The following is a 25165-nucleotide window of genomic DNA, read 5'->3' as shown; positions in this document are numbered from 1 at the left end:
CGTACAACTTACATTCTTGGAAGTTCATGGGTTCATCGGAGAGTGAACACATATAAAAATGACACATAGTCATATAAGGTAAAATATCTGTCAATCATTCGAAACACATCCACTGGGAGATAAACATATACGATATAGTAAGACAACGTAAGTTACTATTATTTAATAAGGTATGGGGAAGAAGAAAATTCTTATAGGGGCAATGTTCCAATTAATTTGCAGAGTCTCTCTCTCTCTCTCTGTTTAATCATTACTTTGGTACAAAGCTTTTATCGTTCTTCTCGTTTATTTTGTTGAAATTGTGCTATATTTTCTTCTATAGCTTTTTATGAAAGGGTCTTCCATCGTCGTTATTTGGGCAGTCAAAAAGTTTGCTCAAATTAAAAAAAACAACATAAAAACAATTAAATCATGTTTTGCGCAGTTTTACTTTGAACATGTTTAAATCCAAGGACATTCACGATGCTCGATAAAGAAAAGATTGTCATGAATGCAGTCAAATGAATTTCTTTGAGTAAGAAGCAGAACGTTAGGAAAAAATCTGCATACCGCCGCAATTAACTTGTTGGTGTAGTTAATATATCAAGTGAACAAGATCATATTTATTCATGAATAGTCGTGTTTTAAAAGAGTTTTTTTGTAAAACGTACGCAGAAAAAGAAAAGGATAAATCAGTTAAAAAGCTATCAAGATGTATTCACTAAGTTAAAAGGCACTCAACCAAGTCTCAATCCTTATGCATCTAAAATGAGACGAGAATTCAAGGATACTCAAAATGAGATATTTTTAAAATATAATAATATTAATATTTCTATAGTACAAAATCTGATCTTTCCCATATTGAGATAAAGTATTCAATTGAATTCCTAACTGCGTATTTCATTCTCATGAGAAAGATCAATGGTATATGGGTTGATCTGTACGTATAGCAGTCTAGTATATAAATCATCTACACACATATTAATATAAACATAAACTTTTCATTTGCAACATAAAAAAACTATTAACCTTTTGTTTATGTGGTAAGTTTTTTTTTTAATATTTACACATCTACGAAGTAACATTGTTATCTTACTTTGAACATTGTAATGATAGTAAGATATTTGACATACTTGCTATAATATAGCCCTGGGGATATCTAACGTAGTATTATTATGCATGGCCTTGAGTGACATCTCTTTGTAATATATTAAACATATTCAAAATGAGAAATAATTTCATTTTACGAAACCAAGGCGTAAATGTTTTAATGAAAGGTCTTTGGGGTCGTTGAGGGTTAATGTGTTAGAGGTAAAATAAAGCAGGTATAATTAATTCTATATTTACTAGTAAGTTCAGAATATACAAGCTAAATTAATCAGTATTTTGAATGAATTGTTTGTTCAGTAGAGCATATTTTTTATTCTCTTAAATGTCAAATCATCGTTTTGATACGGATTTATTGCTTTTCTCATAAGATATTATTCATATTTACACATGATTGAGCATAGTTTTATATATCCTTGCCAACTATGACTATACTACATGTATGAAACTATAAATAGGAAATGTTTTGCTTGTCAATATCCGGAACATGACAAATAGTAAACCGTAGTAAAAGTTAACAGTTGTGAAGAAAAGTACATACAATGTATTGAGATGTGTACAAATATCAAGAGATTGCAATTCAGCAATATATAATAAGCAAACCCCATCCAGAGGTATTCAATAATTATATATATATATAAACGAATTATCAAAGGGATATTCAGTCTCATAAGTCGAAAATAAACTGACAAAGAAAAGTGTATATGTCTTTTAAAATATCCCCAAAAGAATTGTGATGTATATATTAAATTTAATTTCACAGACTTCTTCCGTCAAGCATTTAACCCATGCTCTTTTCAATTTTGAATGGTTTTACACATGGTTTTAGTCATTTTGGGGGCTCTTTATATAGCTTGCTTTTCGATGTGAGCCAAGGCCTCGAGCTAGTTGAAAACCGTACTTTGACCTATGGTCATTTTATAAATTATGTCTTGGATGCAGAGTTGTCTCATTGGAACTCATACCACATTTGATATCTTTGATACATTGACATAAGTAAGGTACACACAATAGCAACCTAGTTCCCATTTCCCAGACAATACCAAATCCATTTGGAGAGTCACAACCTTTCTTCAACTTAAAAACCTCTTTGCAACAACTTTGTTATGGTCAGTAGGAGAAATGTTGCAAAGTAAAACTGATCTTAACCAGAGACATATATACTCTGTCTTAACCGTTGAATTCCCGGCTTTTAAGCCAAACAAAAAAGTATAGATAATTTGTTGGTCTCAAAAATCTAATTTACTTTTGAATATTCAATAAATAAATGTATTACTGAAGACGAAAACTGGGTTCATCTGTACAAACAGTAATTTCGTGAATATAGTTGATATTGTGTGAGCTTGACATTGAAGTCATCATTAGACCGTAGTGTTTGGTCCGTTGTTAATTTTCCAAATATATATAATGAATATCAAATTATTTAATACAACGTGTTATGTACAATACGCTTGACATCTATCCAAACACAAATGATATTATTTGTTTTTGTTTTGCTTGATCAGTAACATTCCTCACAATTACAAACGGTTGGCACTGCTAAAAAAATCATGTTGTTTTATATGATTTGTTGTGTTGCGTTTACGCTTGTACAGTATCGTATTAATATTCGTATTGTATCGACCAATCCAGAGCGTTTGCTTTCAAATATACGTATGAGGGTAAACTTTCAAATAGTTGTAAATAACTTCATCATGTGTTCATGTTTATCATATGAGGGGGAATACATACAGATCACATAACATATAGGTTTATTCATTAACAACCCACTCAATAATATTACACCCACAACGTTTCTCTAGTCAATGACATATGTTTTTTTATGCACCAATTGGTTTTATTTATTCCCTAAAAGATAATAAATATTATTCTAACATCAATATGAAAAATTATGTTTGGATTGAGTCAATCACTGTAATTGTACTTTAACCGAGTTTTTTTTACTGAAGAATCCTTGACAAGAAATAATATAATCATTTCAACTCTGAGATTTTATGTTTTAAATGATGTCAACCTTATATATATTTTCAGGTAAAAGAACAAGATGGCGATTGGATGTGGAGCTAGTATAGTGAAGATTATCTTATTTGTTGTTAATTTTATATTCTTTGTAAGTAATTGTTAATCAAATTTATAAAACTGTGTAGTCAGTACTTAAAAAAGGAAATATAATAACATAATCAATTTACTAATTTTCCGGTCAGTACTTGAAGGTACAATTTTTAAATGTGATGTTGCATTCAGCAAATTACGTTAATATCCAGCAATAATAAGTTGGCCTCACAAAACATTCCAATTGGACACTACTCTGTACAATTTTAAATAGAAATGTTAACTTATTCATTTGGACTAATTTTGCAAAATTAGTTGAGAGTTTTTAACCAATAGTTATATATGTCAAATAAAAAGTTTTCCAGCAACACACAATACTGTTGACAACAAAGTTGTTGCAACATTGCCAAGTATACACATGTGGGAAAATTTTACAATAAAGAACGACTTTGAATAATAAATTAAGAGACCGGACAAAAATTCTCCTGATTTTTTTTTTACATCCAGAAGGTCAACTTGCGACAGTTGTCACAATGTACTCAAATTAATAGTATTTAAGAGTCTCGAAAATATACAATTCCGATTTAAAAATAATTTAATAAAAAGCCATCAAAACGAAATGCCGCTTTAAAGTTTAGCTTTATTTGATTTACTTTTGATACAAAGTCGCCAATTTGTAATTACACGATTTGTAATTTTGTATTGAAGAAATTCCTAATCCATAGCCAATGATAAATATCTCAAAGACAAAACAAAGCTAATTCCTTTAAAATTTTACGTTTGGAAGAATAGACTTCTATTTCATTTATGTGATAATCAATCGAAAATCTACATTTGAGATAATGCCAAGATGCTTGAATTACATCGATTTTGGGAATATATTTGAGTTCTGTTTTTCACAACTTTGTCACTCTAACCTTGTGCTTAATCGGGAATATTATACAGTATATTTTGTTCATTTTTTTAAATTGTGGACGTGGCCGAGTACTTCTACATCCCGACAACAACAACAAAAAACACGAGGAACAGATCTGAGAGTACTCGCAGTTATCTGATAGCTAGTTTAAAGCCTCTAACAACTTATAAAAAATCATGCACCTAAGACTAAGACAGTCTAATTGATTCATAACAGACAAATGAAAAGTTTATTTTCTTGTGCTATCTGATGCCAAGAGCGTTGCATGATCGTATCAGTCATGTTTTAAACATAATATAGGATGATGTTTACGCTTATGAAAGGACTAGAAGAATATACGCACGCATATGGTCTGACCGTATACACGTGTATGAGTCTATATAAAACAACAATTCAGCATATTAAATAGGTACCAGGTCGTCTGGAATTAACAATACTACATAAATATAGTTCTTTTATAAAGAATCCGTATATGTATATGTATGTGTATGTTGTAATAAAAAGTTATACACTTCTATTTCAGTTTTTGGGAATTCTAGCTGTAGCATTAGGTATCACTGCAATAGTAAAGAACAGTGCTTTAGAAGTACTAACTCAATTTGGTGATGCGGAGAACTACGATGTGACGTCATTATTGAGAACAGGTGCCGTTGTGTTGATAGTTGGAGGAGTTTTTGCTTTAGTTGTAGGATTTTTAGGATGTTGTGGTGCTTGGAAAATGCACAAACTTATGCTACAAATAGTAAGATTTTTATATAAGATATTTCCACATAACTTATCAACTTCGTTTCATGTATTCTGCAACTTGTGATTTAATATACTTCACGATACAGTTACGTAGCAGTTTTATCTAAGTTTTTATTTTGATTGTAAATATAAAAAAATGTGACATGATTGCCAAGTAGACAGCTCTCCACTAGAGACTTAATGAAATACAAGTTAACAGATATAGGTCACCGTACGACTTTCAGCATGGACCAAAACCCATACCACATAATTGATTAAACAAAGGCCCTTATATATATAAAGCTTCTGTAAAACTATTCAAACGAGGAAAGTAAGTTAACTGATATTTATTTACAAAATAATATCCTACTAAGAATAAAAATGAAATACAGCAACAAACGACATCCACTGAATAATGAGCTTATAATCGGAACAGGCACATAAAGAATGTAACTGGGTTTAGCATGTTTGATGGCACCAAACGCTCCACATAACCTGGAACAGTGCTGTAAGAGTACAACATAAGAACAAACTATAAAAAAAACCACTAACACAGACACAACATATACAGATCTAAGAGTCCTCGCAGTTAACTGAAAGTTATTTCAAAGGCAAAAGCAATTGATAAAAAATCATGTGTCTAAGACTAATATAACAATCAGTACACAGTCAACATCCTCGGTCTTTAGTGTAAATACATCATTAACAGTCAAAACATGAACTTGTGAAATGCCACAATATCGATACCGACGGATTGTAGAATCATACATGTTCTTATGTATATAAAATTGTATAACAGACAATGATGTTTAGTTTTCTGGTTCTGGACTTTCCTTCAATGCCTTTTTATTGCAATATGCAGTTTCATTTGAATTTTTCACAAACTTTAACTGTTAATTTTAACAGTAGCACGATAATTCATATGTAAAATTCTTGGTCATGATAATTTCCTTTATTCTAGTACGCCGGTATTATCATCATTATACTGATAATAGAACTGACAGCTACAATAATTGCAATAGTCTTCACATCCGATGTAAGTTTATTTTACCATTATACAAATGTAATAAAAAAATTATTTTATATCAATATTGGAAGGTGTGGTATATTTGCCAATGACGTGAATATAAACAACATCCCAATACTGCCTTCAACAATGGACAAAACTATACTGTATAGGCTCAGATGTAAATGTTCAAATGATAAAACCAATGGCCTGATTTATAGGAAACAACAAACAACGACAGTCATTGAATTACAGATTTCAGACTCCAGAGAGGCCTATACAGAATGTGGCGAGTATAATCATGTTCACTCAATCATCTGTATAACCTGGAAAAGAAATACAAGAGCAAAGCATAAAAACAAAGTTCATTTCAATATTTTCTTCCTAACAAGAAGTTCAACAAACTGTACAGCTGTCACATTTTGTGCTTATTATTTTGATATCTGACATATATAACAGTAATTACTGTATAAATTTTATATCCCTGTTGTTAGTTACCATTATATGTTTAATGTTTTATACGTTGTTGATTGTCATTTCGCTCGTTTCATGTAACTTATTGTTTTGTCTGTCTTTCTTCATCTTAGATGGTTTTAATTTCCTCCTGAAAATCATAAGATACAATAAAATTTATTTTTCTTTATTATTTCTATTTAAGGTAACGTCAAAGTTAAAACCAATTTTATTGGAAAGAATAGATGCCAAATTTGATGGTAAACTGAATACTGGAGATGCATTTACACTTGGTGTCAATTTCGCTCAAGTGAAGGTATGCTTTTCGATAACGTCTTAGTAGTTACACTTACTTTACTTTAATTATTATATTAAACATATTTTTTTCATCGTTTCAAGATACCAAGGACTTATGAATATATTACTGTTATATGGAATCTATATTACCGAATTCGGTAGAGGAGTAAAACTCAAGAGACAGCTGTTAAGCCTAGAAACTAGTATTTCCAATATGGCATTTTTTATGTTACAATTATCTTATGGATTTTTCTAGCAAACATTTACACGAACTCGTGTGCACTTGTATGAAGCTGGGGTCACACATTCCCGATTTGTACCGCCGTTCTTGACAGGACCATTCCCGATTAAAATTTATTAAAAGACTGATCAAGATCCTATGAATCGTGGATGGAAATTCAAACTTTTAATTAAAATTTGTAAAAAAAGATGTAATCACGACAACAATCAGATATTGTTCAGGAAGCGTCGATATTCAACCGTTTTCAAGCGAATTTATACTGATAATCCCGTTCTAAATCCGCTTCCAATCCGATTTGTATCTTTTGCCAGGTAAAATTCTACCGTGTCTGTCACGACTGCGTGCCGATTCTACCGAAAGTAATCCGACAGAGATCAGATAGTGACAAGACAATGAACCGACGCTGACGAAAGTAATCCGACAGAGATCAGATAGTGACAAGACAATAAACCGACGCTGACGAAAGTTATCCGTTCGAAAACTGTCGGCATACTCGGGATGATCAGGTACTGTCGGAACGTAATCCTATCGAGGTTCGCTCTTTCGCATTGCAAACGGCTTTGTCTGGTCTCAGTCGTATTGTATTCTGTAATTGTCGGGACTCTGACGTAGGTATCATTGACGAATTTAGAATCAATAACGGGACTGTTTCGGAACGGTTTCGACAAAAACGGTTTGCATTTGACAAGATCTGGATGCAATCTGGACTCAATTGGCAGAAAAACAGCAATGAAAAATTTCTCCAGATCATTCCCGTTCCACTGGGAATACACAGAACATTGTAAGGAATTCGATCCGATACAGCAGAATCTGTCACGACATAAGGTAGCAATACACAGTTAGGAAAAAAACTTAAAATTGACACTCATAATTTTTAAACACCCCCTTTCCCCTCCTGTCTAACAAAGAAGGCTTTATATGTGTGTTATGCATGTATATACTTGTAGAAAGAGAATCTTCCATAGATTTGATTTCTAATGGTCATAAGGGTGAAATATAATCCCTTTTGGGTGTAACCATGGCAACAATCTGCATTTCTTAGATACAAAATATAGCAAAAAAGGGGGGTGAACATGTCACAAAAGTCTCCAAAATTTGGTCTAAAGGAAAATTTCAATGAATTACAGTGATACCTTTCCTGAATCCATAGGTTTATATCTATCAAGTGGTCCAAAAAAAATCATATGTCTTTCTGCTCGTTTTTCCATAAAATTGAATTGAAAAGATCGAGCGCAAAATCTTTGTTGATAAACACTACAATAATTTATGGACCTATGAACGGTACGGATAGGAAAATACGGACTGTCAATCATGGAAATGGCCTATAAAACATGTTAAAATCAATCTAAATGTTCATATAAACCCACTAAGAAGGCTATATTATTCTTCAATTACCTAAAAATCAATTTTATTGTACAAAAACTTTCATATTTAAAAAATTCACAGGGGCCATAATGCGAAACTAAACTTCTAACTGTGTATTGCTACCTAAGTACGATTGTAATCCGACAAGACAAAATCGGCTGAGTTTTCCCGAATGTTACGGGACGCACCTAACTGTTGGGGTGCTTTGCCGAACTATTCGGACCCTACCGACCAGTAGGAATCTGTTACGAACTAAAACGGCTGCATCGGACAATAATAGGACATTGCAGATAATTGGGGATACTAATCCGACTTTTTGACTTTTCGTGTCGTAATGCTGTCTGATCTCAAACGGGAGCAATAATCGGCAATGTGTGAACCCCGCATTAATAGAGGGGTGGATTAATATTGATACTATTTAGCATTTGTTTCTAAATCACTGAAGATACATCACCTGCATACGGGGTATATATCTCCCAATTGATACGATATTCCCGTGCTTGCATTTCCTATCATGATTTTCTTGATAGAGGGTTACTGCTCACAAGGAAGCTATTAAACCAAGAGTTCCAAATGGTTAAGTTGAAATCATCCCTTCGTAAATTTTACGGACGCCATCACGAGTTGGTTGACCGTTATGGAATAACCGTTTCACAAATGATATCGGATATGTTCCTTACGTCGTAACTACAATCCCCTTCCCTTTCATGAATTTGACCTACCGAATTAGACTATTTACCGGATTTGTAATCACATAAGCAACACGACGGGTACCGCATGTGGAGCAGGATCTGCTTACCCTTCCGGAGCACCTGAGATCACCCCTAGTTTTTGGTGGGGTTCGTGTTGTTTATTCTTTAGTTTTCTATGTTGTGTCATGTGTACTATTGTTTTTCTGTTTGTCTTTTTCATTTTTAGCCATGGCGTTGTCAGTTTCTTTCAGATTTACGAGTTTGACTGTCCCTTTGGTATCTTTCGTCCCTCTTTTAATGTCTATTCGTGACACCCTTTTCTTAGCTCCCAATGGTTTATATCATGTTTAAACATTTTAAAGATAAACTTTATTATAAATACCGAGTTCGAATCGTATTCCTTTGAGCAAAAAGTTAATAAAAAGTAATAAGAAAGTAATCATATTAAAGAACCAACGAAACATAATTCATGCATATAATTCCAGTTTGATTGCTGTGGAGTAAATAACTATACTGATTTTGATGGAGCAAATAATTGGAACAAGACTTTAAGTGATGGTAGAACCGCAAGCATACCTGTTACATGCTGTAAAATTACCAACAAGGATTCATTTTACGACAACCCATCATCTGCTAAATATGAAGCAAATTGCCAAACATCACCATCTGATGTGAATTCTAACTGGAAAAAGGTATGCATATATTTGCTAGCAAAAACAAAAAATAAAAACAATTAAAGTATTAAAAATCAAAGAACAAAAGCAAATAAATAAAAAGAATTAGTTGCACAATAACTCGAGCAGAGTACTCTTAACAAGTTGAAATTTTTCAACCTTTCCCAAGTCCGTGGAACGATTTCAAAGAGACATTCCTTGAATTTGCAATAGATCAAGATTACAACTATTCATCAGACATTTAAAATTTATGCATTTTGAAACTCTAACTATGCATTAAAATATTTGTATATATATCGTTTAGTCAGTTGAATTGTTTATAAATGTGTCCAAATAACTGTTTATGGACCTCATTACGATAACTATATATATTGTAGGGTTGTTATAGTTCTATTTATGACTACGCTAAAGATAATGCTGCATTAGTTATTGGAGTTGGAATCACAATTGTCATAGCTCAGGTATGTGCAGTTTACCAAATCTTATTATTTTTATGCTTCGTTTATCTGTCAAATGGATAGAATAAATTTGAAAAAAATGTAGATTAAAATGTTTGAAGGCCAAGCATCCATAATTAGAAGTGAAAAAAACACGATATAAATTTCATGCGTCCGAAGCTCGTTTCTTGATCAAACTTCACCGGAACGCTCAAAGCCCAATTATTGATAGCCAAGAATGTATAAGAACTCCAACAATTGAGGAGATATATAACCAAGGGCAAAAGGACATAAAAATAGCATAATCCATCTATATAAACTCATCATAGATACCAGGATCTTAACTGTGTACAATGGAGTTGAAAACTCAATTTCTTCATAATCTTCATAATTTCAAAATTTATTAATGTACTATTTTAGAAAGGTCTGTAATAAATCACTACATAATGACTGACTTCTGAGGTAATGACACTCTTGGGGACTGATAGTCCACCAGCAGAGGTATCAACCCAGTGCTGTGAAATAATAAAGAACAACACGTTATAAGGTCCGATACACAAGGTTTTGCCTGCTGCCTATTCTCGTATTAACACGACTTAATAAATAAAGTGTACATCTATAGCAGATCGTCGTTATTCAAAACCAATAACACGGTTTAATGATTTCATTCACGAGGACAAGAGGACAGGTTGTTAACTATGATTCGTGGAGCATATTTACAGTAGATTTTACATAACGATCAATCAAATCAATGAAGATTGTCAAAGAGAAGATTTTCATTTTTACCTTTCGTTCAATTGCTTCCTTGTTAAAAGCAACCTTCTATTATAAAAATCATTCAATCCTGGAATATCCTACACCAACATCGTACAACCACATAATTATTCAATATACCTGCGCTGCTGGAATGTTGCTTCTCAGAAATGGAAAGTTCACAACCTAAAATTAAACCATATTTTTTGTTGACTCTGACCGTCAATGTTTATACTTGTAATACAATGTATGGAACAGACATAGTTGGTTCCGTATTATACGAGTTAGAACGTATCATGTGATATCAATAAATAGAGTAAGGACACCAAAAAAGATAAATAGAATTATTGTGGCTTCCCTCTTTTATAAACATTTAACCTATTTTACATTTACTAATTGTTAATTTTACTATATTCCTCTTTACAGGTTTTCTGTATCTTTTTTGCCTGCTGTTTGATCAGAGCTATGAAGGACCAACTTAATATGTAAATATGACAAAAACAGATGTGAGATCTCAACTTAACCTTCAGCTAGATCTTGAAATTGTACTGATAGATATATATGTTTTGTATCATTATGTACTTTATGCTTATCTATGCATGCCTGTATATGCTGTTATTTTTTAATATCCTTGTGACTTTTTTGTCCGTGCCCTTGTATGCTGTTGATTTTAATATCTTTGTGACTCTCAAATTCATTGATTTTACCCCAAACCCATATGCTGTAATTTCGGGGGTTCTAATGCAAATTTTGAACTTGAAACCCATTTTATGAAAACTGTATTATATATTTCCATTAGAAGGTAAGGTAAACGTTGCATAAATATTTTCACCCGAAGCCCATTTTAAAATTTAATTTTCCTTCTTTTCTGAAATTGCACGAATCACAGCAGTACATGCATGTTCTTACCAGTTTGAATTACAACCTTCTATCTCTGGACATGATTTTTAAAAATAATGAGACAAAAACAAGGGTAATGGTCATAGCCTTTTCCACATATTTGAAATGATAACGCATACCTTTGTAATAGCTTGTTAGTATACCGTGTTAGTATAATATTTTAATAATGTTTTTATTATATAGTTAAATGTATTTTATCTATCTTGATGTCAAGTTTCGTAATTTGTTAATAAATATGAAAAAAGAAGTTTCTAGTTTCTTCATTTTTCACTGTTTTTCTTACCGATCTTTTGTTGGGTTTGTGTTGCGAAGTTTTCAGTTCCTAATGTTATGTTTTGCAGGCTGGTGTTTTTTTGTTTTTAGTTTTTACCCTGTTTTTGTTGGTATCAACTCGAATTTTAAATTTTGACAGATACTTTGATATCTTCCAGCTAAAATATTATGTTTGTCTTCTTTTTTTTAAATTAATTTTATTAACCTATACCTATTACCTAAATATTTCACCATTTTGAGACCTATCCTCATACATGTATTTCGTAAGTTTCCACAATCATATATAGTCCGACAATAGTGGTAAATTGTACACATATCGTCGTCTACACCAAAATGACAGAAAGTCGTGAGGAGCTTATAGACATAATTTTGTTTTTAATTTTAATTTTTTGAATTTTAAAAGAGGGACGAAAGATACCAAAGGGACAGTCAAACTCATAAATCTAAAACAAACTGACAACGCCCTGGCTAAAAATGAAAAAAAGACAAACAGACAATTAATAGTACACATGACACAACATAGAAAACCAAAGAATAAACAACACGAACCCCACCAAAACTAGGGGTGATCTCAGGTGCTCCGGAAGGGTAAGCATATCCTGCTCCACATGTGGCACCCGTCGTGTTACTTAGATTCTAATTGATTCGATTATGTCAGAAAATAGGTAAAACGTAAAAAAGAAAGACATTGTTTCTATTTAGGAGCGTATGAAGGCTTCGAAGTCGAAGTAATATTTGAAATATTTTGGTCGATGGACTACTTTTGAAAAGCAGCTATTACCTACTTGCCCACTTATGTCGTTATTCGTAGTAAACATACTTCATACTGAGACCCTTCTAAGAACTAAAAGAAGCAATATATTTAAGGTACCTATACAGTTAAGGTTCTCACATAATAATTTCAAACTTTGTCCTGTATGTCTAATACTACGATATGGACGATTTTATATGGACATTTTTGGTTTCAACAAACATTCTACTTTAAATACATACAAAAGTTTTCTAGAATATAAATATAAAAAAATGGTAAAATATTTCTGTATATTACTACAATTGCATTATTATGGAATTTATTTACGAAGTACGTTCAATCTATAGGCATTCTATCATTCCTCTTTTTATGCGTGTTGTACTAGTAACTATAAAACTAAAAAGGGCAAATGCAAATAACTCTTTATACATTTCATGCGTTCGAATCGTTTTTTTATAGATCTAATGTGTCAAAAGTTTTTATAGGTACTGCTGCTCGTTCCATATATTTATATCCTGATGAATAAAACATCTTTAAAAAAAATGGCAAATCTAATATTCCGCCTATGCTAACCTATAATTCGCACAGATTGAATTGTTGATATTGTTCTTCGTGCAACGTGTTTTTGTTCTGTCAACATTACAATGTAATTTGATACTTCATGGTTAACGGTTCACCCGTGTTTTTTTTATTAAACAAGAATTGGAATGTTTTGTACGGTGTAATATTGAAACATGTAATTTCCTGTCTACAAGGAGTTTGTAAATATCACTCAGGAAAATACAGAACAGAAATCAAGCAGATCTGACTTCATGATTTCTTAAAAACATTTGCACAAGAGTATTAGTTTATATAATAAATAATCACGGATTGCAAAGAAGAGGTTATACAATGTAAGAGATGTCAAGAGATTGAGTTGTACCCTATAACACTTAAAATCTAAGTAAACAGATAAAACATATCTACCTTAAATGTGTCTCATTTGTCTGGAAAGGTGATTCGATTTTTGTTCCACAAGACAGACATATGTTATATATTACCATTCTTCATCAAGCTGAAATATCTCAACGGTGGAAATGATGGAACCCGATAGTTACCTTCGGCTAGAAAATGTGTGTATTATATAGTGTTGCATTTAGATCTACCACATGTTTGACAAGGGCCATGATGCTGTCAGTTTGTTTTCTACTTGTACATGTACGTTTGATTGTTCCGCGTCTCTTCAAAGGCAAAAGTAGTATACCGGTATCAAAAAGTCATTAATCGTTGAGAGAAAACATGAATAAATTGATAATAGAAATGGAAAATCAGTCAAAGAGACAACAACCCGACAAAGAGCGGAACACATCTAAGGACAGCAATAGGTCTTCAATACAGCGAGAAAATCCCGTACATGAATGCAAGTTTCAAGCTGGTTGTTGTAAACGTAGAATTCCGAGCATTCATCATTTATAATCACATAAGCAACACGACGGGTACCGCATGTGGAGCAGGATCTGCTTACCCTTCCGGAGCACATGAGATCACCCCTAGTTTTTGGTGGGGTTCGTGTTGTTTATTCTTTAGTTTTCTATGTTGTGTCATGTGTACTATTGTTTTTTCTGTTTGTCTTTTTCATTTTTAGCCATGGCGTTGTCAGTTTGTTTTAGATTTACGAGTTTGACTGTCCCTTTGGTATCTTTCGTCCCTCTTTTATAAGTTAACACCATCTTTGTAGAAAATAACAGGCACGATTTATTCACACTACACGTATATACAGACGTTACATTAAATACCAAATACACATTATACACTCTGACAGTTCAAACATTCAGCTTTCTTGTTCATCCGGCAACCATCTCTCCCTCTCACGTCACTATCATACAACTTCAAAAGTACGGGGAACAACGTTAACACTATTTTGCGACATTACGGACATGAAGACAAAGTCACATTCACAACACTGGTCCCTTAAAATATATACTAGTTCAGTTATAATGAACGTCATACTAAGATCAGAAATATATAAATTAAAAATAAAAGTAAAAATCCTACAAGACTAACGATGAAAGAGAGGCTACTGACTCTGGAAAGGCGCAAAAATGCGGCGGAGTTAAACAATTTTTTTCTCAACCCTCTCCATTTACCTTCAGGTAATGTACAAGAACAAATACATAGTAATACGCACAATAAAACTCAGTTTAAAAGAAGTCCGAGTCCGATGTCAGAATAAGTAACAAAATAAGCTTATAGTACACATGACACAACATAGAAAACCAAAGAATAAACAACACGAACCCCACCAAAACTAGGGGTGATCTCAGGTGCTCCGGAAGGGTAAGCATATCCTGCTCCACATGTGGCACCCGTCGTGTTACTTAGATTCTAATTGATTCGATTATGTCAGAAAATAGGTAAAACATAAAAAAGAAAGACATTGTTTCTATTTAGGAGTGTATGAAGGCTTCGAAGTCGAAGTAATATTTGAAATATTTTGGTCGATGGACTACTTTTGAAAAGCAGCTATTACCTACTTGCCCACTTATGTCGTTATTCGTAGTAAACATACTTCATACTGAGACCCTTCTAAGAACTAAAAGAAGCAATATATTTAAGGTACCTATACAGTTAAGGTTCTCACATAATAATTTCAAACTTTGTCCTGTATGTCTAATACTACGATATGGACGATTTTATATGGACATTTTTGGTTTCAACAAACATTCTACTTTAAATACATACAAAAGTTTTCTAGAATATAAATATAAAAAAATGGTAAAATATTTCTGTATATTACTACAATTGCATTATTATGGAATTTATTTACGAAGTACGTTCAATCTATAGGCATTCTATCATTCCTCTTTTTATGCGTGTTGTACTAGTAACTATAAAACTAAAAAGGGCAAATGCAAATAACACTTTATACATTTCATGCGTTCGAATCGTTTTTTTATAGATCTAATGTGTCAAAAGTTTTTATAGGTACTGCTGCTCGTTCCATATATTTATATCCTGATGAATAAAACATCTTTAAAAAAAATGGCAAATCTAATATTCCGCCTATGCTAACCTATAATTCGCACAGATTGAATTGTTGATATTGTTCTTCGTGCAACGTGTTTTTGTTCTGTCAACATTACAATGTAATTTGATACTTCATGGTTAACGGTTCACCCGTGTTTTTTTTATTAAACAAGGATTGGAATGTTTTGTACGGTGTAATATTGAAACATGTAATTTCCTGTCTACAAGGAGTTTGTAAATATCACTCAGGAAAATACAGAACAGAAATCAAGCAGATCTGACTTCATGATTTCTTAAAAACATTTGCACAAGAGTATTAGTTTATATAATAAATAATCACGGATTGCAAAGAAGAGGTTATACAATGTAAGAGATGTCAAGAGATTGAGTTGTACCCTATAACACTTAAAATCTAAGTAAACAGATAAAACATATCTACCTTAAATGTGTCTCATTTGTCTGGAAAGGTGATTCGATTTTTGTTCCACAAGACAGACATATGTTATATATTACCATTCTTCATCAAGCTGAAATATCTCAACAGTGGAAATGATGGAACCCGATAGTTACCTTCGGCTAGAAAATGTGTGTATAAGTGTTGCATTTAGATCTACCACATATTTTGATAAGGGCCATGATGCTGTCAGTTTGTTTTCTACTTGTACATGTACGTTTGAATGATCCGCGTCTCTTCACAAGCAAAAGTAGTATACCGGTATTCAAAAGTCATTAATCGTTGAGAGAAATCAATAATAAAAGAGGGACGAAAGATACCAAAGGGACAGTCAAACTCATAAATCTAAAACAAACTGACAACGCCATGGCTAAAAATGAAAAAGACAAACAGAAAAAACAATAGAACACATGACACAACATAGAAAACTAAAGAATAAACAACACGAACCCCACCAAAAACTAGGGGTGATCTCAGGTGCTCCGGAAGGGTAAGCAGATCCTGCACCACATCTGGCACCCGTCGTGTTGCTTATGTGATTACAAATCCGGTAAATAGTCTATTTCGGTAGGTCACATTCATGAAAGGGAAGGGGATTGTAGTTACGACGTAAGGAACATATCCGATATTATTTGTGAAACGGTTATTCCATAACGGTCAACCAACTCGTGATGGCGTCCGTAAAATTAATAAATTGATAATAAAAAATGGAAAATCAGTCAAAGAGACAACAACCCGACAAAGGGCGGAACATATTAAGGACAGCAATAGGTCTCCAATACAGCGAGAAAATCCCGCACATGAATGCAAGTTTCAAGCTGGTTGTTGTAAACGTAGATTCCGAGCGTTCATAATTTATAAGTTAACACCATCTTTGTAGAAAATAACAGGCACGATTTATTCACACTACACGTATATACAGACGTTACATAAAATACAAAATACACGTTATACACTCTGACAGTTCAAACATTCAGCCTTCTTGTTCATCCGGCAACCATCTCTCCCTCTCACGTCACTATCATACAACGTCAAAAGTACGGGGAACAATGTTAACACTGTTTTGCGACATTACGGACATGAAGACAAAGTCACATTCACAACACTGGTCCCTTAAAATATGTACTAGTTCAGTTATAATGCAAGTTATACTAAGATCCGAAATATATAAATTAAAAATAAAAGTAAAAATCCTACAAGACTAACGAATGAAAGAGGTTACTGACTCTGGAAAGGCGCACAAAATGCGGCGGAATTAAACAATTTTTTACTCAACCCTCTCCCTTTACCTTCAGCTAATGTAGAAGAACAAATAACTCAGTTTAAAAGAAGTCCGAGTCCGATGTCAGAATAAGTAATAAAATAAGCTAAACAAAATGTCACTGATACAAAAATAAACAAAGGACTACTGGCAGTTACTGATATGCTAGCTTCAGACCTCAATTAAACCGATTGAACGATTATGTCAGATCAGATAAATATCAAGCACAATCCCTCCAGTAACGGGTTTAGTATCATAGCATCATAAAATATATGAGAAGAATATAACCCGTATCATGCCAACAACTGGTATTAGAATACATGTGTTTATTTCCGATGCAAAGACCCTATAAGTGAAACAATATTAATCCGGACTACAAAATCAAACCGAGGGAAATACCTCATCTATAAGAGGAAAACAAAGAAACAAAAGGAACACTGAAGTGTACTAAAAACAAACGCCAATAAACATACAAACGATAAGATACTGAATAAAATAAAAGGCCCTGAATAAGTTCATGGGTCGAACGGCGTTTGAAGCCACTAAATATCCCTCCTACACATAGTCATAGCACAATAAAAATAAAAAAAATATACATAACACTTTTGTATTTGAATCCGATGAATTGGACAACACTTCAGATTCATATTTGAGAAAGGTACATGATGAAAATGAAGGAAAAAAATCATTTTAAGTCAAGCTAGTAAATTGTAAATACCAGCGAAAAGAAAATGTTGCACTACGAGGAACGAATTATTTGCTATTGTCACATTTAATACAGACACTGCATAATAGTTAAGCAATTCATCATCTCAGATGACTATTGACTTATGGCAAAATTTGTGCTTTCCGACAGGATTGAATACTTGTTATAGTACTATGCGATTCTAAAATTCTGCGTTGGCCAACAATACGATAATGCATTACCACGATTTCAAGACCCTTCACCAAAGTACATGGATTATCAGTTAACTGTTGAACTGTACCAGCGTCCGTGTGGTTTTTAACCTATGTTTAATGTAGGGGAGCCCCTGATTCAAGTGGTCTGAGTAGTAACTATTGTATCACTGGCCTGTCAACTCTGAGGTTATGAGAAATGTACGTATCGCACACGTGGCAGGTGCATCCTTCTCAAATTTCAATTGACAGACATTTTCAGTTTTCTTCCGAAGTTTTTGGTTCTCATCGAGCATTTCTACTTCCTTCAAGAATAATAATCGACCGCAACGAAATCGCTATTAGTGTTGTAAGTGGCGTTAACCTTAATTTATCAGCAATAATTCAAATATATCACTAGTAAACTAATATTGAATTTCAATTGTCATTTTGATCTTGACAGCTTTTAAAGGACTAGCTGACTTATCAATTATTAAGTAATTTTCAATATTTCAGTTCATTTTACGAATTATCAACTGAAGTAAATTCAGTGCTGTTCAGAGAATTTGGTTGCAGTCGATATAGATCTGTTCCGTGTATGTTCAGACTTTTCAGTAATTGTAAGACTTATCTGTCCACATACACAACTTACTTAATTATCTGGAAAAAACCAGTACTAATTTCACTATCATTGGATTTGCTGAACATTATTTTAATCACCTTAGTAGATAAATCTGAAAATTGAATGGAGGTCCGAATATAACTGAAAAAGTCCGGGAAAATATTACTTCCCTTTAACAAAAGTTCGGGAAAAACAGTCAACTTCCGGGCTCGTAAATTTGAAATTAGTCAAAATAGTTAAAATCTTTTTATTATATGCTGGAGATGGAATAAAAATGTTACGAATAATACCAATTTCATAAATATCAACGATGTGTGCGATCTGACAGCAAGGAAGGCACGTTTTCCCAGAGAAATCGTTGGGGAATCCAGGTAGGTCAATCTATTTATTTATAGATAGCAGAAAAATGGCGTCGAGTTAGTTGCCTTTTTGTTTCTTAGTATGGATAGTAAAATTGGGTATTTTCTCTGGGTCGTTTAAATCACTCGAAACTAGGTGAGACATGCACAGAAGTGATAGATATGTGTTATACATATAGAAAAATGAATATTTTAATAAAAATAAAAAAAATAAAAATCTGTATCATAGACCCAAGCGCCTGTGGTTGCGACTTTTCAGATGATGTTTAAGGGCATACGTTACAATTATAGGGGAGATAATGACGTTGATTATTTATTTTTATTTTTATATTTATTATTCAGTCTGGTTTAACATGAAAACGAGTTCATGGACCCTCTTTTTTTAAAGTGACATTAGCTTTGATGACGCATTAATTTAGATAAAGACAAGGTTTAATCCACCGTTTTCTACTTATGAAAATTACTTAACCAAGTCCGGAATATGACAGTTGTCTATTCGTTTGATGTGGTTGAGTTTTTGATTTTGATTTAAACTGATAAGGGACTTCTTTTTTAAGTTTCCTCGGAGTTCAGTACTTTTGGGATTGTACTTTTTATACAGCAAAGCAGACCATACTTATTAAAAAGAGAAGTCCGAGTCCGATATAAAAAAAATATGCAAAATGTCAATGATCAATATGAGTTTACAAAGTACTTAACTAACAGCTACTTACATGCCAGCTACAGACCTCAATTCAACTGATTGAAAGATAATGTATAAATCCATTGATTTACATTTACTTACCATGAAGTACAAAATACGCACACCTCGTATTTCGGAATATGGTTAAACATTATGAAAAGCACAAACCAGGCAGCTGTAAGCGACACGAGGTCATCGATAAGTCTGACACAAGTTAATAGTTATCAAAGGTACCAGGAATATAATTTAGTGCGTCAGACGCGCGTTTCGTCTGCATAAGACTCATCAGTGACGCTCATATCAAAATATTTATAAAGCCAAACAAGTACAAAGGTGAAGAGGATTGAGGATCTAAAATTCCAAAACGTTGTGCCAAATACGGCTGAGGTAATCTATGCCTGGGATAAGAAAATCCTTAGTTTTTCGAAAAAATCAAAGTTTTGTTAACAGGAAATTTATAAAAATTACCACATTATTGATATTCATGTTTACTCCGAAATGTTGAATACTGGGCTGGTGATACCCTCGGGGACAAAACGTCCAACAGCAGTTGCATTGACCCAGTGGTGTAAATAGTTATCAAAGGTACCAGGATTATAATTTAGTACGTCAGACGTTAACCAATAATAATGCAAGACATGTTTGAATTAGATAACTAACCAAAGTGGGTGAAACATAATGATACTGATTGGCGGAGAAACAACTTATACCAAATTCATGTCCTTGGTTTTACTTGGTCGTAGATCAAACTATCGACTTTTTCGTGGAAGACGATCACGCTACAACAAAACCACTGAAGCGTTGATTCTGTATTAGTCAACCAATTCATGATGACGACCATAGAATCCATAAAGTTCTTTGTTTCTTCTCAGATAGATAACTAGAAGTTTTTGATTTAAGTGTATAACTTTCTATGAGTAATTATCATTATGAGACTATGGTTTAAAATAAAGTATTAACTGAGATACGTAAACACAATAGCTTTTTGACTTTCGGTTTTCTGGCTAATAAAGAAGTTGCAAATATGACAATCAATACCATTGTTAGCGTCTATGCCACTGACACTATCTTTTTTCTCTGTGGTATCTATTTTTCAATTTCACAGATATTTGAGATGAAAGTACTTACTGAAAAGGGATTTTATTATTATATTCAATACATATAGAAAAGAAGTTAAAATGTTTGCTAGATGTGGTTTTCTTTTTTCTTTTAACATATACTTTAAAGGACATCTCAAACATAGTCCATGAAACTTATACGGAACTGTAAGTGAATATCGGGAAACTTATATATAGTGTTTTACTTTTCAAGATAAAGCAAATTGAATATTCCACAGACAAAATGCTCTTTAATATCGGAAACAGTTGCTAATTTACTTCAAAATGTTTTTTGTCAAAAATATCATTTTCAAATTTTCTGTAAATATGATATGTTATTGCGACCTAAACAATTTAATTCATTGATACATTAAAACTTAATAATATCTACGATCAGAATGTTAATTAATTACATTTATCTTGATAGGTCAATAATTTCATTTTTTTTATCTACCTTTAAGAGTCGAGGTCACGAATACAAAACAACATTACACAAGACAAGTACAGCTGTATCATGTGAGGTATTGTCATTCCTTTTTGTTTGTAAACGTTTAACAATTTAATTTTGTTCTGCATAACCAGTTTGGGCTATGATGGGCAGTTGTAACCAAACATGATTTAAATCGTCATTTAGAAGGAATTTGCAAAGTTTAGTTTTCGGTCTGTATCAGAAATTAAAAAAGACCGGTAGAGCTTACAGTGTTATGATTGCTTGAAATGCCAAATGGCTATTAAAGAATTGCTTGGCATATTGAATTTGAATATTAAATATACATTTCTCTGAATTTGGTTTTAGTATCAATCACCAAGAGGGCAACTAATGTTGAACATAGTTGAGCATGAATGTTTATAAAAAGACATGACTGTACAGTGACCTATAGTTCATGAATTCAAAGTATTGTGTATAGAGAGTTGTCTCATTGGCAGTTAAATCATTTCTGTTATCACTGAAATATTTAAAAAAAAAACCCGTCTTACCCATTGAAACCATCATTTGTTCTAATGATTCTAAGGGTTATTCTATGAAAAACCAAAAAAGGACGTGTGCATCATGCTGGACCATTAAAGCATGAATGGGGAAAACATACACACAGCTCGCAATACATATCATTATACAATCAGCCAAATCATGTACAAATGAACCTTTGGTGTTCCTTCCTTAAACCATGGATGGCCACGTAACATATCTGAAGTAGAAACCATATTGGAAATACAAACGAATAGCTTCTTCAATGAAATTATCAAAAATCTTTTTATCATACAGGAATGAAGGATACTAGGGTGATCATCATTGCAAATGTTAATATTATTGCGAACAATTTACTTAATATCAAATGTAGTTCAGCCATCGAGTTAATTGTATTTGAGTATCTGCATGTCTTACAAAAGGGGGGGGGCAAATCGTATACCTCCATGATATTGCTATTCATATAATTCCAAATGGAGTATGAAAAAATAAACAAACAACACTTATCATTTCATGCGTCCGAAGCGCTTCTCTGAATTGACCTTCACCAGTAATGCTAAAAGCCGTATACATTTGAAAGCCAAGGTACTAAAAGGATCAAAAACAGTTGTAGAACTATATGGTAAAAAAACCCACTAAATAACAGCTTAATTCATTTATAAGATCAGTTATGCCCGAAAAAGTCGAATACTTAGTTTAGTTATAAACATTTTGTTTTTAATAAAAAAAACATACTTGTCTGAAACAAAATAATAAAGCTTGTCTTCCGTGTATTCTTTTACAAGTAAAATAATACATCTGTATGCAGTCACTAAAACAATTAGGTTGTGAAGGTTTTTTTTAATAATTAAATACATACATAAAGAATTGTAAATTTGTTCAGAATGTTTCATTCTGCCAAAATGAAAATAATTACAACATTGAATCTTGTTCCAGAATATCTGCCGACATTGTGTCTGCTGATGGAATACTGTCACGTGACTTCTTGTTTAATATTTTACAGTTAGATACACTACTAAAGGACTTTGCAACTATTTGTCTAAAATTGTTTCCAAAGGTGTAGTAAACTATAAAGTTTACCGCAAAGTTTAAACAATACATAACTTGAAACACATAATTCAAGGTCTTTACCACTCCCGACAGTTGTTGTGGATTTCCTGCAAATGCTTCTATTACACTCTTCAGTTTGATCACGTGAGTTGGTGAATGAAGAATTAAAAATGTTACAGACACAGCAAAAAGAAGTTTTGTAACTTTAAGATAGTGGCTTGTGCTGGATGGCCACGTCCTTAAGCTGTAACGTTCACGACATGTTGTGGATCTTTGATGAGAACGTACTGCTTTACAAATAAGAAGGGACATACAAATCAAAATGGCGGATAATGGAAAGACAAAGGTCAAGGCCGTGTCGACATACGTTAAGATATACAAAAGATCTATATGTTCTTGTTTAGGCCAACAATAATAGTTTCCTGCAATGACTGTTACATGTGTTGTCCACAAGGGGATATTATAAATACCTAAAGATATGGTAATCAGAACTGAAAGAATCACAAAAGCATACTTAGACTTACAATACAAATTAACTATGGATGGATAACACATTCGAATATAGTTGTCAATTGTCACGCAGACAATGCACCATACAGACAGAAAACTGCAGATGTATGATAAAAACACAGTTAACTGACAAACAACAGGAACATGAAATATTCGAACATATATGAAATCTAGCCATGCAACTAGTAAGCTAAAAAGAACACCATTATCAGAGAGAGATCTTGTAGCTAAGAAAATATTGCATGAGTATCGACGTAGTTGTGGATTAAGAAACACAAATGCTGAAATCGTATTTCCTAGGAATCCCAAAATTATTATAATCGGATATGCATATTTCCGAAGGATGAAATCAAAGCTGTCTGGAGATGGTGGAACTATAGCCGCCTGCTTTTCATTTGGAACTTGAGTAATGTTAACTATCAATCCATAACCATACGATGAATTCATTTGATTAAAGTTTAACAGGATCCATGACCTTATCTATTTCCATCCTTCACTAAGTTGTAATCCATCGCTACCTGAAAAGATTAATATATAATATATTACAACAACAAAAAATCAATTGGCGTGTGCTTTTAGCTTATATTGGTTTCAAAAAATAGGGTTTAAAATTATGTATATATACGTATATCAACAATATAGTTGACATACATGAGTAATATAAAGAAAAACAAAACTTCATATACAATTTGATAAAAAATGATAAAACACAGCTCCTTAAATTAACCATTAAATTGGCTGCAATGCTATTGTTACTATATTGTATGTCGGCTTTCTATTTGAATTATTTAGTAACTATGATACTAAAATAACGAGGTCCGATTTGTTAGCCTTCATTGGGAAACACAACAAACCAAAGAATTCAACTTTATATATAGCTAATATAGGACACTGGTGTTGATTAAAAATTACACCATTCAAGACCCTTTTGTTTTCCACATAATCAATATTGCCAATAAATAACAAGTTCTGGGTTGAATCCGATACCATTACCAATAGTATATTCATCTATTTACCTATTACCTTATTTGTACGTTTCGCATCTGACAGGCGCACCACCAAACGGTGTATTTAGGATTTGCTATATACACCGGTCATAATCTCAGGGTTGACACTACTAAATTCATTCATTTTCATATTGTTTCCTATTGTAGTATTTTAATCAGCATGACTTTAAAGGATGACAATACGAATACTTAAAATCTAGACTTAAAACAAGGGGTATAAGTACAGTTTCAAATGTGTTAGCTGGCATGACGTAACAACGGCGAAACAAAGAATTCGTTTCTATAATCTATAAATAATACAGGACAATGCTGTTGATTTAACGTTACTCCATTCTAGGCCCGTTTGATATTTTCAAATAATTAATATTACCAATAATAATCAGCATGACTTTATCAGATGACAATACCAATACTTAAAATATAGCCTAAAATAAGGCAAACACATAATCATGTATCAAGACTAAAATGTCAGTCAGTGGTAAGACATGATTAACCTTCAGATAAATCAAATATTTTGGTGCTATTCCAAAAAATATATATATAGGTATCGACAGATTGTAGTACCGTTCATGTACGTATGTTTTATAATAATACTATTACGTATGGATTTAATGTACTGATAAAACAAATTAATATGTTACCAATGAAACTA

General features: G+C 32.7%; 2 protein-coding genes across 3 annotated transcripts; one reads left to right on the top strand and one right to left on the bottom strand.

Moving 5' to 3' along the window:
* Positions 1-11845, top strand: LOC134712298 (tetraspanin-18B-like). 2 transcript variants are annotated; one of them, XM_063573709.1, is made up of 8 exons: positions 1-147; positions 3118-3196; positions 4578-4796; positions 5742-5816; positions 6445-6555; positions 9320-9526; positions 9886-9969; positions 11125-11845. In XM_063573709.1, exons 2-8 carry the CDS (start codon positions 3131-3133, stop codon positions 11185-11187), a joined length of 825 nt encoding a protein of 274 aa, XP_063429779.1. In that variant the 5' UTR covers positions 1-147; positions 3118-3130; the 3' UTR covers positions 11188-11845. The 2 variants fall into 2 exon arrangements, with proteins under 2 accessions (XP_063429779.1, XP_063429780.1); XM_063573710.1 differs by having other exon boundaries at positions 17-78.
* A 10934-nt stretch (positions 11846-22779) lies between these two features.
* On the bottom strand, positions 22780-24019 carry LOC134712297 (psychosine receptor-like). Its single transcript, XM_063573708.1, has one exon. The coding sequence runs from the start codon at positions 23951-23953 to the stop codon at positions 22859-22861; it is 1095 nt and encodes a 364-aa protein (XP_063429778.1). The 5' UTR covers positions 23954-24019; the 3' UTR covers positions 22780-22858.
* Positions 24020-25165: the final 1146 nt, after the last annotated feature.

Source organism: Mytilus trossulus, chromosome 3, assembly GCF_036588685.1.
Source record: "Mytilus trossulus isolate FHL-02 chromosome 3, PNRI_Mtr1.1.1.hap1, whole genome shotgun sequence".
Classification (NCBI taxonomy): domain Eukaryota; kingdom Metazoa; phylum Mollusca; class Bivalvia; order Mytilida; family Mytilidae; genus Mytilus; species Mytilus trossulus.
The sequence above is the reverse complement of the archived record's forward strand: the minus strand, read 5'-3'. Positions and strand labels throughout refer to the sequence as shown.